The 13,167-nt window shown below is 41.9% G+C and overlaps 1 protein-coding gene across 6 annotated transcripts in view; it reads left to right on the top strand.

Moving 5' to 3' along the window:
- The window catches only part of Tp53bp1 (tumor protein p53 binding protein 1), a 102,912-nt gene that overhangs the window by 36,148 nt on the left and 53,597 nt on the right, over window positions 1-13,167 (top strand). For all 6 annotated transcript variants that reach the window (XM_029535959.1, XM_029535958.1, XM_029535957.1 and 3 more), the window contains 5 exons: window positions 1,187-1,317; window positions 3,767-3,925; window positions 6,941-7,070; window positions 8,773-8,939; window positions 12,523-12,649. In XM_029535959.1, the coding sequence (XP_029391819.1) occupies window positions 1,187-1,317; window positions 3,767-3,925; window positions 6,941-7,070; window positions 8,773-8,939; window positions 12,523-12,649 (714 nt within the window). The remainder of the gene's footprint in view (window positions 1-1,186; window positions 1,318-3,766; window positions 3,926-6,940; window positions 7,071-8,772; window positions 8,940-12,522; window positions 12,650-13,167) is intronic.

Below are 13,167 nucleotides of genomic sequence, written 5' to 3'. Positions count from 1 at the left end.
TAGCTGTCTTCAGACACTCCAGAAGAGGGCGTCAGATCTTGTTACGGATGGTTATGAGCCACCATGTGGTTGCTGGGATTTGAACTCCGGACCTTCGGGAGAACAGTCTGGTGCTCTTACCCACTGAGCCATCTCACCAGCCTTTGAGATTATTTCTTAATAGCTAAAAACTTTTCAGAAGTAAATTTGGGTAATCCCAGCTCTTAGGTGGAGACAGGAGGATTCCAAGGTCAAGGTCATCCTGGTAACATACTAAGTTTCAAAAAGAGAAAACACTGAGACTGTTGCTTATGAACCTTTTAAAGCTCTTGATAAATCTTTCTGAATTATTTTTCAGAAAGGATCCTTTTGTACTCATCATATATGAGATGAAATATATATATATATATTTTTTTTCTCTACTTAGTTGTGTAGTACTGTAGTATAGTATTTAATATGTATGTTATATATTAAATATATATGGCTTTCCCCTCCCCTTTTATTCTTATATCAGTTAGCCCTGACTGGTCTTAAGTTTACTGTATTTAGCAGAAGGTAACCTTCAGCTTCTGAATCTTTTTTCCACTTTCCAAGTGTTGGGTTTTATAGGCCTGGGCTGGGCTGTAATTATAATGCCTGGCTAAATTTTCTTTCTTTCTTTTTTTTTTTTTTTTTTGGCAGTAAATTTTTTTGTGGTTTCTTTCAAGTTCAAAAATACTTGTGTCTCTGATTTTAGAGCTCATTATTACTATTCATATCTTTGGTTTTCTTTGTATCAATTCTGTATCTTTTATGTAGTTTATGTTATATGTATCACTAATGTTTTTGATTATTTTTTGTCTTAATATTATACATTTTGACTATAGTATTAACGTCTTTAAAAAAAGATGTATTTTTGCCAGGCAGTGGTGGTACATGCTTTTAATAAAATAATAAGATAATATTTATATAATGGATAATAAGATAAAATTTAAATATATTTATGCTTTACATCCTTTTAGGTTTTGTTACTTCCTTTGGTACAGTGTTTTGAATCATTAACCTTTTATGTACTGTCTACAGGCAGCACTAAAATCATGAGGGTTTGTTTGTATTTCTAATTCGGTTAAGGGGTAATTGGTGTGTGAAGATAGACTGAGCAAAATCCAGCATGCTTCTAGCAGACTCGGCCTCTCTGTCTTGACACTATTGTGTTCTTTCTCTGCAGTGCTCTGGGAGTGACAGTAGAAGCTGCTTCTCCCCCAGAGGAGGAGAAGGAAGAAGAAGAGTTGGAGGAGGAGAAGGAAGAGGTGGGAGCAAAGGCTCCCGGTGCTGACACACACCCCCTTGCTGCTGAAGGTAGCCTATGCCCTTTCAGAGTAATAGTCTTCTCGTGCCCCTTTACTGTGAACACACGGGGAGCTTGACTTCTTCACCATGTCATAGATTTCTTACAATTAAGCTGAGAATCACAAGTAATTTAAGATGTCTGATGATAACTGAATTTTGTCTGCTAAGCGGCCTTCCAAAGTCATGACTGAATACTCCAGAAAATAAACAGTTGTGGAGAGTCCCCTCGATACTTTGGACCTGTGACTAGACAGAATATCATGGTTGGGTGCACACAGAGCAAAGCTGCTTCGCCTCACAGCAGTTGGGAAACAAGGGAGAGACAGAGGGGAGATGGGGTGGCCCTGTCCCTGACAACCCAATTTTCTTCCACTAGGCCCTCTTCTTCTTCTTCTTCTTTTTTTTTTAATAGATGTGATTTTTTTTTTTTTCTTTTGCATTTTGTTTATTGGGCATGTGAGTACATTGTCACTGTCTTCAGACACACCAGAAGAGGGCATCAGATCCTATAATAGATGGTAGTGAGCTACCTTATGGTTGCTGGGAATTGAACTCTGGACCTCTAGAAAAGTAGTCAGTGCTCTTAACCACTGTACCATCTCTCCAGCCCCTAGGCCCTCTTAAAGGGCTTGGTGTAGTGCTCAGCTGTGATATTAGCAGTTAGGAATCGAGACCTTGCATTTGAAGACAGCCTGGGCTACAAAGTGACCCTGTCAAAATCAAAACAATATAAAAAGGTTCCACTACTTCATAATGGCACCACAGAAGGCAGGCAAGCTTTAAATTCATGCCCTTTGGAACACTAATATTAAAGATTCCAAACAGCAGGAAGCCGGGCATGGTGATGCATGCCTAGAGCTCTAGCTCTCAGGGAGGATTACAAGTTCAAGGCCAGGCTCTGCTGTATAGTATGCTCTCTCAAAACCAATAAACGCACAAGTGAATCATTACATTAACCATTGACCAGCTTGCTTTCTGCATTTTGTTTCCTTCTCCTTTTGTGCTTACTTTTCAGAGTACCTTTTGGTGTGGTTTTGATGTATCTATAGATTATAGACTTTGTCTACCATATATTTTTTTAAAGATTTATTTATTTTTTTGGGTTTTCAAGACAGGATTTCTCTGTAGCCCTGGCTGTCCTGGAACTCACTCTGTAGACCAGGCTGGCCTTGAACTCAGAAATTTACCTGCCTCTGCCTCCCAAGTGTTGGGATTAAAGTCGTGCGCCACCACGCCCAGCTAGTTATTTATTTTGTGTATATGAGTACACCATTACTCTCTTCAGACACAACAGAAGAGGGCATCAGACTCCATTGCAGATGGTTGTGAGCCACCATGTGGTTGTTGGGAATTGAACTCAGGACCTTTGGAAGAGCAGTCAATGCTCTTAACCACTGAGCCATCTCTCCAGCCCCATTGTCTACCTTATTAAAGTATTTATAAGGATTTATATATCTAAGTTTTTGCTTTATTATGTACCCCCCCCTTTTTAAGATTTATTTATTATATCTAAGTACATTGTAGCTGTCTTCAGATGCACCAGAAGAGGGCGTCAGATCTCATTACAGATGGTTGTGAGCCACTATGTAGTTGCTGGGGATTTGAACTCAGGAGCTTCGGAAGACCAGTTGGTGGTCTTAACCACTGAGCCATCTCTCCAGCCCCCCTTACCTCCCCCTTTTAAAAAGCTACATTGTGTAATGATGTGTTTGTAGTCAGAACCAACTTGTGGGAGTTGGTTTTTTTCTTCTACGGCATAGATTTTAGGGAATCAAACTCAGGTAGTCATGTCAGGCCTGACAGCAGGAACCTTTACCTGTTGAGTCTTTTAACTGGTCCTTCTCCCATATTTCAGTATTTACTTATTTGTTTATTTATAGCAGGGTCTTACATGGTCCAGGATGGCTACTATGTAGCTAAGGATGGACCTGAATTTATGATCTCCCTGCTTTTCCTTCCCAGTGCTGGTATTATAAGGATGCACTACCAATACTCTGGTTTCATCTCAGATCATTTAAGTCTGTGCTACCACATCTAGTCTGACAGTTTTATTGTTGATATTTTTTTCTTTTCTTATGGTGCTTGGGATTGAGCCACCCCATGCCCAATCCCTTAATGTATCTTGTTTTGGAAAAATTATGTGTGCCAAGGCTTTGGTATGAAGCGTTCAGTGTGATCCTTGGAGCTGCAGGATGGCTTAGCAGGTAAGAGTATTTGCCAGCGAAGCTAAGCCTGATGGCCTGGGTTTGTCTCTGGATCCACTCTGGGGAAGGAGAGGACTGACTTATGCAAGTTCACTTCTGACCTCCATTCTTCAGCGGTGATTGTGTGTACTCATAGACGTATACACACAAATGCAAAGAGATTGTTTTAAACATGATCCTCTTTAGATAAAACAGTCGCTTGCACATTGGTAATGTTGTGGGTTGATTACTAATTTTTGGAGTTTTGTTCCTAGATTCTGCTTCATCACAGTTGGGCTTTGGAGTTCTGGAACTGTCCCAGAGCCAGGATGTTGAAGAACATACAGTGCCATATGATGTCAACCAAGAGCATCTGCAGTTGGTAACCACTAACTCGGGTTCTAGCCAGCTGTCTGATGTGGATGCGAGCACTGGTATGAAGTGTGTTTTCTCACATGTGGAGCTCAGTATAAGATTTTTTCTCTCCCTCAGGACAAGTTTCTTTTTCTTTTTTTTCTTCTAAGGTGTTTTTTTCTTTTGTTGTTGTTTTTGTGTTTTTTTGTTTGTTTGAGTCTTACCTTGCAACTCTGGCTGATCTGGACCTTGTTATGTAGACCAGAATGGCCTTAACTCACAGAGATCCACCAGCTTCCTCTTCAAGCTTAGAAACATTTATTTGTTTTATTTTATTTTATTTTATTTATATGACTGTTTTGATTTCATGTATTTATGGGTACAACATGTTTGTTGTACCCATAGAGGTCAGAAGGGGGAATCAGATTGGAACTGTAGTACAGATGTGAGCCATTGTTGTGGGTGCTGGGAATAAAACCTGGGAGCTTTGCCAGAGCAAGAAGTGCTCTTAACTGCCGAGTTATTGGGGACTGGAGAGATGGCTCAGTGGTTAAGAGCACCAACTGCTCTTCCAAAGGTCCTGAGTTCAATTCTCAGCAACCACATGGTGGCTCATAACCATCTGTAATGGGATCTGATACACTCTTCTGGTGTGTGTCTGAAGACAACTACAGTGTACTCATATAAATAAAATAAATAAATATTTAAAAAACAAAACAAAAAACAAAAACTGCCGAGTTATGTCTCTTTTTTGGGGGGTGGGGGATTTTCTCAAGACAGGGTTTCTCAGTGTTGCTCTGGCTGTCCTGGAACTCACTTTATAGACCAGAGTCACCTTGAACTCTGGGATCTGCTTGCCTTTACCTTTGAAGTGCTGAGATTAAAGGTGTGTGCCACGTGTTTGGCTTCCCAGTAGTTTTAAAGCGATCCAAATTCATGTATCCTAAGTTTGCAGAGGAAGCAGTGAGTGCATGTCAAATGATGGCTTGCAGATTGATCTCTTCTTCTAAGTAGGTCACTGATTACTGTCTTTTTGGGATGATACATTTTTTTCAAAAAGATTTTTATTTTTTAAAAATTTATTTATTGTATATGAGTACATTTTTGCTGTCTTCAGACATACCAGAAGAGGGCATCGGATCCCATTACAGATGGTTGTGAGCCAAGATGTGGTTGGGGGAATTGAACTCAGGACCTCTTAAAGAGCAGTCAGTTTTCTTAACCGCTGAGCCATCTCTCTAGCCCCCTTATTTTTGATTTTAATGATTTATTTATTTTACTTGGATTGGTGGTTTTCCTGCATGTATGTTTGTGTGAGAGTTACGGATCCGCTAGAACTGGAAATATAGACAGTTGTGAACTGCCATGTGTCTTCTAGGAATTGAACCTGTGTCCTTTGGAAGAACAGCCATGCTCTTAACCGCTGAGCCATCTCTGCAACCCCAGGACTTATATATTTTAAAGTTAATTTAATATATAAATGGTGTCTGTGAGGCCAAAAGAAGGTGTCAGATCTAGAGTCCGACTTAGTGGTTGTAAGCTACTTAACATGTGTACTAGGAATTGAATGCTAGTCCTCTGAAAGCAGCAAGCCCTCTTAACCTCTGAAACATTTCTCTAGGGATATGTGTGTGTGTGTGTGTGTGTCTGTCTGTCTGTCTGTCTGTCTACTCTTCTGTCTGTCCCCTCCACCCTTTGTTTGTTTGTTTATTTATTTATTTGGTTTTTCGAGATAGAGTTTCTCTGTGTAGCCCTGGCTGTCCTGGAACTCACTCTGTAGACCAGGCTGGCCTCGAACTCAGAAATCCACCTGCCTCTGCCTCCGGGATTAAAGGTGTGAGCCACCACTGCCGGCTGTCTCCCTCTTCTTAAATAAAATAAAAACCCATGCAATCCTCTTTGTGATGGCTCTTCCTGAGCATGTGGCCTTCCTTGGAATGTACTTTATATACTAGCTGTCAGGGGACTAAAGAAAACTGACTTTACCTCTCCCAGTAGTAATCAAATGTCTATAGCTCCCTGCCTTGGGATAGAACTTTATACCCACCTTTCTCCTTCCATGCTAAGATGTCTGTCTGGTTTGATGTTGTGTAGCTCTTGTGTATACTTCCACAGTCCCTGTGAGTTCATGTATATGTTTGTCTGTTGGTTTTGGAAAACACTGTTTCCATGAAGTTATCTACCACCTTTAGCTCCTAGTTTTTTTTTTTTAACCTCACTTTTTGTATAGATCCTTGAACCTTAAAGACAGATGTGATATAAGCATCCCATTTAGTTCCGAGAATTCCGAAGCTTCTTATTCTTTGCACGTTGCCCAGTTGTTATTTGCCATTGACTACAGGAAGCAGCTTCTCTGATGGGGATGAGTGTTGCACTGATGTGTTGCTATAGCGATATGTCAGTAGGAGTCATTGCTGTGTCCATTCAGCAGAGTGACAGAGTAGGTTTTCCCCCGTGGCCCACGACCTGTCCAGCTTCAGGATCTTGGGTCATGGCAGTTTTATCTCATGAAAAAGGCCTTGAATCCATATTGTAAAGGAAGAAGCAGTTGTTTACTTCCATACCATCTGTGCCATCACTGCACCATCGGGCACAACTTCCCAGGCTGGTTGTGTAACTCAGGTCACAACTAGGTGAAACCAATGACCACTTTTTCTCCTCTAGTCGCATGCATGGCACCTTTTAGCACTATGAATACTAGCCATGGGGATGAAGCTTCTAGCTGAGCATTAGCTCGATATCTCCAAGTTCCATGACTCACATATGTAGTGTTTTCAGCCATAGGGTCTTATCCTCAAAATCTGCGGGGCAACTGATAGCAGTGGCAGTAGACTAATGTTTGAGAGGTCTGTGGGGCCTCATTAGCCAACAGCTCAAAAGGTGGTAACCCACTCCTGGTACTGGAGGTTTTATTTGGTAGAGTATGTTATCTAGTTGGAATATCGTCCCTCTATAATATTACTCTTGATATTTTAAAATTAGACTAATTTCTGTTAGTATTTTTTGCCTTTGAGAATTATTTGGGCTGGCTTTGATACTTTGAAGAGTTAATATCTGCTTTGTGTCTTTTCCCCCCATTCTTCTTATATTTTAAGCAATTAAATGTGAAGAACAGCCCACTGAAGATATCTCCATGATAGAACAACCCAGCAAAGATATCCCTGGTACAGTGCAGCCCAGTAAAGGTATCCAGGCAGTAGAAGAACAAAATCCACCACTCGTAAGGTTAGTTACGCACTCTTTAAAAGTGTCTGTGGAATTTCACTGTGGGGCTATAGGAATTTCATTTTGGCTATGGAAACAGTATTAGAAACTGCTGATTCTCCCTCTCACATTTTACAGATACTGGCATTTGTTTTGTCCAATAGAAGTACTGATTATTTATGCATATGGGTTGCTTACACAGTCTTTCTGTGTGTGTGCTTTCATCTTAATTCAGGCCTAACGACGCATTATTGCTTCTCTAACTATAACCCTTAACCTTTGGTTGACACCTGTCTGGGTAATCAGTCACTGTAGCAGATTGTTTTGCTTCTCTGAGGCTAGTAAAGATGTCATATCAGAAAACATTTCTATTCTTGAGCACCCACCTTACTTTGGATTGTTAGTTTCACCCTCTGTTAACTTATGGTACAGCGAGATCCAGGTATTTTTCCAAGTGTGTCTGGATCTTAGTTTGGCAGGAATAGGGAATGGACAATGGACACTCAGCTTGGTCTGTGGTAGTTTTTGAATTGACTGGCTTGTAGCAGAGGAAAACTGGGATGCTCTCAATTTGAATGGAAACATTCAGTATCCTTTTATCATTTCCTTCAATAGAAGTTGGGGTTGGGGTCCTCAGCAACAGTGGTCATCATGGCTTTTAGGCTTTTTATTTTTTATTGAGATAGTACTTTGCCATGTGACCCAGGCTAGCTTTGAACTTGAAAGAATCCTCCTGCCTCAACATTTTTAGTGATAAGATTGTAGGTTTGTGTCCCATCATGATCCATTACGACTTTTCTTTACAAAGTTCTTTTTTTGTTGTTTTTTTGTTTTGTTTTTGTTTTTTGGTTTTTTGAGGTTCCAGGACAGCCCTGGCTGTTCTGGAACTCACTCTGTAGACCAGGCTGGCCTTGAACTCAGAAATCTGTCTGCCTCTGTCTCCTAAGTGCTGGGATTAAAGGTATGTGACACCACTGCCCAGTTTTACAAAGTTTTTATTTCAGCTTTATTATTATTATTATTATTTAAACAGGCTCTCACTTTGTAGTCTTGGTGTTCTTCTGACTTAGTATGTAGTCCAGGTTGACCTTGAACTTCTAATCCTTCCACCTCAACCTTTGAAACACTGAGATTAAAGGGATGGGCCACAAACTGGGCGTGGTGGCTCACACCTTTAATCCCAGCACTTGGGAGGCAGAGGCAGGCGGATTTCTCTGGTCTACAGAGTGAGCTCCAGGACAGCCAGGGCTACTCAGAGAAACCCTGTCTCGAAATACCAAAAAAAAAAAAAAAAGGTATGGGCCACATGTTTTTTCCATTTTTCCTTGGGAATATTAGAGTAAATCAGTCTCTAGGACTGATCAAGAATGTACTCAAGAATGTGAGTCTTACGTGGTTAAGTAGTGTGTGTAAAGGAGTCCTGGAAAAGGTCAGCAGGCAACAAATGTGTGTGATACCCGTGAAGAGAGAAGCCACATCAAGTCTGTGTAAGGACTTCTGTAGCAAGTCTTAATCACTTGTCAGAAGTGTTCAACAGATGGAAACTGAAGAGAGGTCTGTTATGGGGGTGAGGGAGACAGGCTTTGAAATGCCCGTGGGCTTTGCAATATTTTTTCACTTTTCATAGGGCTGTTAGAATTTTTGAAATTATTAGAAGTTTTTTGTTGAAAGAGAGAAACATTTGAATTTAGTAGTCTTCATCGTTGTTGATACAATCTCCTAGGTCTGAAGACCCGCCTTCCAGTCCTCAAGTTTCTGTTGCTGCTGTGGAAACAAAGGAACAGGTACCTGCCCGGGAGCTGCTGGAAGAGGGGCCGCAGGTTCAGCCGTCATCAGTGCCTGAGGTTTCCTCAACTCAGGAGGACTTGTTTGAGCAGAGCAGTAGAACAGGTAGGAAGGTTGATTATCTCCACAGCTCCTCTTCTCACTTGCTCTACATTTTAATTTTAGTTCTGAGGCTACTGTTTAAGTTAAAAAGCACTTTTAAAAATAGCTATGATATGTAATAGCTAATGATATGGAAGAGAAATATATTCCTAGCCAGTCAGTGATGAGGGCTGTCAGAGAATGTTTACTAGTCAGCATTTAGTGTAGCTTTCACCCTTTTGGAAGTTGAGGTGACATAGGGCGCACATCTAGTAAAGCGTGGTATTACAGACAGTTGCCATTTCTTTTTCCGTCTCGTGTACTGTGATTTTCTTGCTTACTTGGGTAATGGTTTACTTATCTATCAGATGACATAGCAGGTAAGTTAAGGTCTAGAAGAGAGGTCACAACGCTTAGCTCTGTAGACTGGAATGTTTCCCACTCCTGGAGTCTTCTCCCCTGCTCCAGTCTCAGAAAGCCAGGCGCTTAGTGAAAGGCAAGGAGCAGGCAGGCTGCACCCCTTTGCCTTCTGCTGTACTTGGTGTGTCAGACACCAACAGGCACCTCTAAAGCTACCAGGGTGTAGATAAGTCATTTCTCTATACCTAGGGCTAACATAGTTAATAGTCAATCTGTCTAAGTTGATATTCTCCATTCATGGAGAACTTAATAACGTGAGTCACTCTGGCTGCTGGTATATTTTATTAGTAGTACTTAGTATTTCTGTCTCCTTTGAGGAGGCACAAGTTCTAATCATAAAAATTGCTGCATTCATACCATCAGGTGTCATGCGCATTGTTTTGACTTCTCCCATCTGCACCATGGCATGAGCTTTACCTCACCTTAGGTAGACCTTGGAATAAAAGGCTCGCTTGCTGTTTTATTATAGAAGCACCACAAGAAAGAAGAGCAGCCAAGCAGAGGTATAAGGATTCTGGCTTTTCCTCTCTATAGTTACTTCTGTCATTGCTGTAGCTACAACAAGTCTGACAAACCAGCTTAAAGAAGGAAGGTTTGGGGCTGGGAAAGATGGCTCAGTGGTTAAGAGCAATCACTGCCCTTGCAGAGGTTCAGTTCCCAGCACCCACATGATGGCTCACAATCATTTGTAACCCCAGTTCCCTTGTCTCACCTCTGTGGGTTCTTTCAGGCATGTAGTAACATAAACTCTTGTAGGCACACACCTCATACACATAAAAATAGTAAAGACATGAGTACCTTTTTTAAAACAAAAAGGATTTTATTTTTTTGGGTCCCACAGGCTGAGAGTTCCAGTCTTCATATCAGGAAGGCTGTGAGGAACTGCCCAGTGCCCACATTCAGGAAACAGATCCCTGCTGCTCAGCTCCCTCTCCTTTATTCAGCCTGGGATTCCAGCCCATGGGGCTGCTGCCTACATTCAGAGAGGGTGCTTGATCCTCAGCTAAGCCTTTCTGGAAAAACCCTTATACACACTAAGAGCTGTGTTTCTATGTGATTCTAAAAGCAGCCAAGCTGACAGAATTAATCACATTAGCTCCACCCTCTGTCAGCTTGACATAACAAATCATTTTGGATCAGAACATTTCACTTCTCACCTCTAAAATCTCATTTTCATCTCATAATGCAACTGCATTTAGTTGTTTGAAAAGTCCCCATAGTCCAAAACAACTCCAATATTGTCTAAAATTTAAAGTATCTTATGAGACCATATCCCCTAACTATGAGGTTCTATAAAGCTGCAAGCCAGGTCATATATTAAGAGAGGGATGGGGGCAGAACAAGCGTGACTCCCAGCAGAGCAAGCAGCAAAACCTGCAGCCCATGTGGTTGGACTTGTGGGCTTGTCTGGGCCCCGCAGCCTTGGGTGCCCTGTCCTCCCTTCCTGATGCCCTCAGCACAGATGACCTCTGTCTTGGGTTAGCTCCACTGCAGTTTCCCTTGGCAGATTTCCCATGGTTTTGGCACCTCTGAACATTCCTGGATTCTCCATTGTGACTTAAGTTTCACCTTCCAAATTTCGTGCAGTGGCCTTGAAGGGCCTTGTTTCAGGGAGCTAACCCCTTCCTCCACATGCTGCCTGCACTCTGCCGCTTCTGCAACTTTGGTGCCCCCAACTTCAGTGCCCCTCTTGTTTTTACATCTTTCATGCCTACAAAAACAGTGCTGTGTGGATGACGCTCCCTGCTCTGCTGGCTCTAGTTGTAGCTTGTCCCTCTTGGATCCCAGTTGCAGTGGCCTCTGTGTCTTTGTGTGTGCCCTTGGAGAAACATGTCCCTTGGCAGCCATTTTTGCAGCAGGGAACCCTTGTGGTGGCAGTGTCAGTTTAGCCTCTTTTCCTTTCAGATGAGCGGGTGGGTTTCTTACCTGCTGTTGTCCCACTGAAGAACATGAAGAGGTTTCTCTTTAATGGTGTAATTAACAGGTAGAGATAGGTTCCCCATACACTCTGTCTATATCCTTAAACTCACTGCACATTCTCAGTTCCCTCCTCTTCCACTGCTGATCTGAATAGCAGCAGTGAAGAGAGTACTCTCCTGACATGCAGTTTCCTGTGGAGCAAATTAGTTTATTGCTTTTTTTGACTTCTTTAGTGACATGTTTGTTAATTTTGTAGTCCTGGCTGTACTGGAACTTGCTATGTAGTCCTGGCTGACCTTGAACTTATATAGATCTACCTGCCTCTGCCTCTCAAATGCTGGTGCTAAAGGCATGCACCACCACATCCAGCTAGTCCATTACTTATGAATTTAGCCTTGAGTTCTTAGGACATGGGTAGAGTGCAAATCTTTTCTAGACTGTATCATGAGTGGTCTATATTCAGTTGTAGAATGTCATGAGTGGTTGATCGTGCAGTTCTAGAATCTGTCATGAGTGGCTCTATTTCTAGTAGAACCCTTTTTCACTCTAAAGCTTTGTGGTCCAGGCTTCTACTGTGTGCACTTTTTTCTGCATCCTGGTCTTACAGACTCTCACAGTGTTTTAAAGGCTTTATCTTGCATATGCAAATGATTCTACATTTCTCATACATACCAGCTCTAAAGGCTGTGATCCAAAAGTCAGGTTCATGACTGGCTGGGCCCCAATTCTTGGAACCAATTTTCAGGATTATTTTTCTCATTTTTGAAATAGAATGTCTGATAAACATTAGTGAGAGCACAGACATGCCCAGGGATGTGTTTTGAACCGTTACCTTCTCTAAGCTTAGATTGTGGTAGAAAGGATAAAGGAACTCTTTTAACCAATTCTTTATTAAATAAAATATGACTCAGTGGTGGTGGCGCACACCTTTAATCTCTACACTCAGAAGGCAGAGGCAGGCAGATCTCTGAGTTGGAGTCCAGCCTGGTCTACAGAGTGAAATCTAGGGCAGTTAGGGTGACACAGAGAACCCCGTCTTGAAAAATGGAAAAACCAACCAACCAACCAACCTGAAAAGGGGCATAGGGTTACTGTTGACTCAAAATTTTTGTCCTGGTAGCGTCCCATTGAGTTGTGCTTCCACAGACAGGACCCCCCGGAGTGTGGCAGACTGGGTAGTGCTGTTTTTGCAGCCCTGAGTAGGCTCTGCCATGCAGTGATGTCAGTCTGAGAAGTAAATGCCACTCTAACTTTTCTCCCCCACTAGCTTCTGATGGTTGTTCTACTCCTTCAAGGGAGGAAGGTGGGTGCTCTCCGGTTTCCACACCTGCTACCACCCTGCAGCTCCTGCAGCCCTCTGGTCAGAAGCCCCTCGTTCAGGAGAGCCTTTCCACGTAAGTACGCCCGCGAGCCTGGAGAGCCGGGTCGCCGTTCAGACCAGAGCTCCTCTCAAAGCTAAAAGTTGGAATCCAGGCCTTAGGAATGTTGGGGTGAGAACTTAGAGGAACTGTTTAAAGAATGTACATGTATTTTCCCATTGGTGGCAGCTAAAGGTTTCACTAGAAAATCAGTGCCTTGTGGTTTATAAATGTGATGCATGAGAAGCAAGTGTTTGCCCCTGCTCTTTCTAGCATTTTATTGTCACTTAACAATATAGGACAGAATGGATTCGCTAGGGAAAAGGGTTTCTGTTTTGTTTTTGTGCTTAAATAAAAATGTGCATACTCTTCATAATATGTAAAATAAGGTAATTTTTTTATGTCTCGGAACTGTGAATGTCTTGTTTAATCATTATATCTTGTGTCTACTCATTTACTTTGCCCTTACTTTTTAAAAACTTAGTGTTTGAGAGCTGTTTGAGTCTCAGATTGCTGTTGAGGAGAACCGTTAAGTATATATGCTGTTAAGTGTG

The sequence above is a fragment of the Mus pahari genome, chromosome 3, assembly GCF_900095145.1.
Source record: "Mus pahari chromosome 3, PAHARI_EIJ_v1.1, whole genome shotgun sequence".
NCBI lineage: Eukaryota > Metazoa > Chordata > Mammalia > Rodentia > Muridae > Mus > Mus pahari.
The sequence above is the reverse complement of the archived record's forward strand: the minus strand, read 5'-3'. Positions and strand labels throughout refer to the sequence as shown.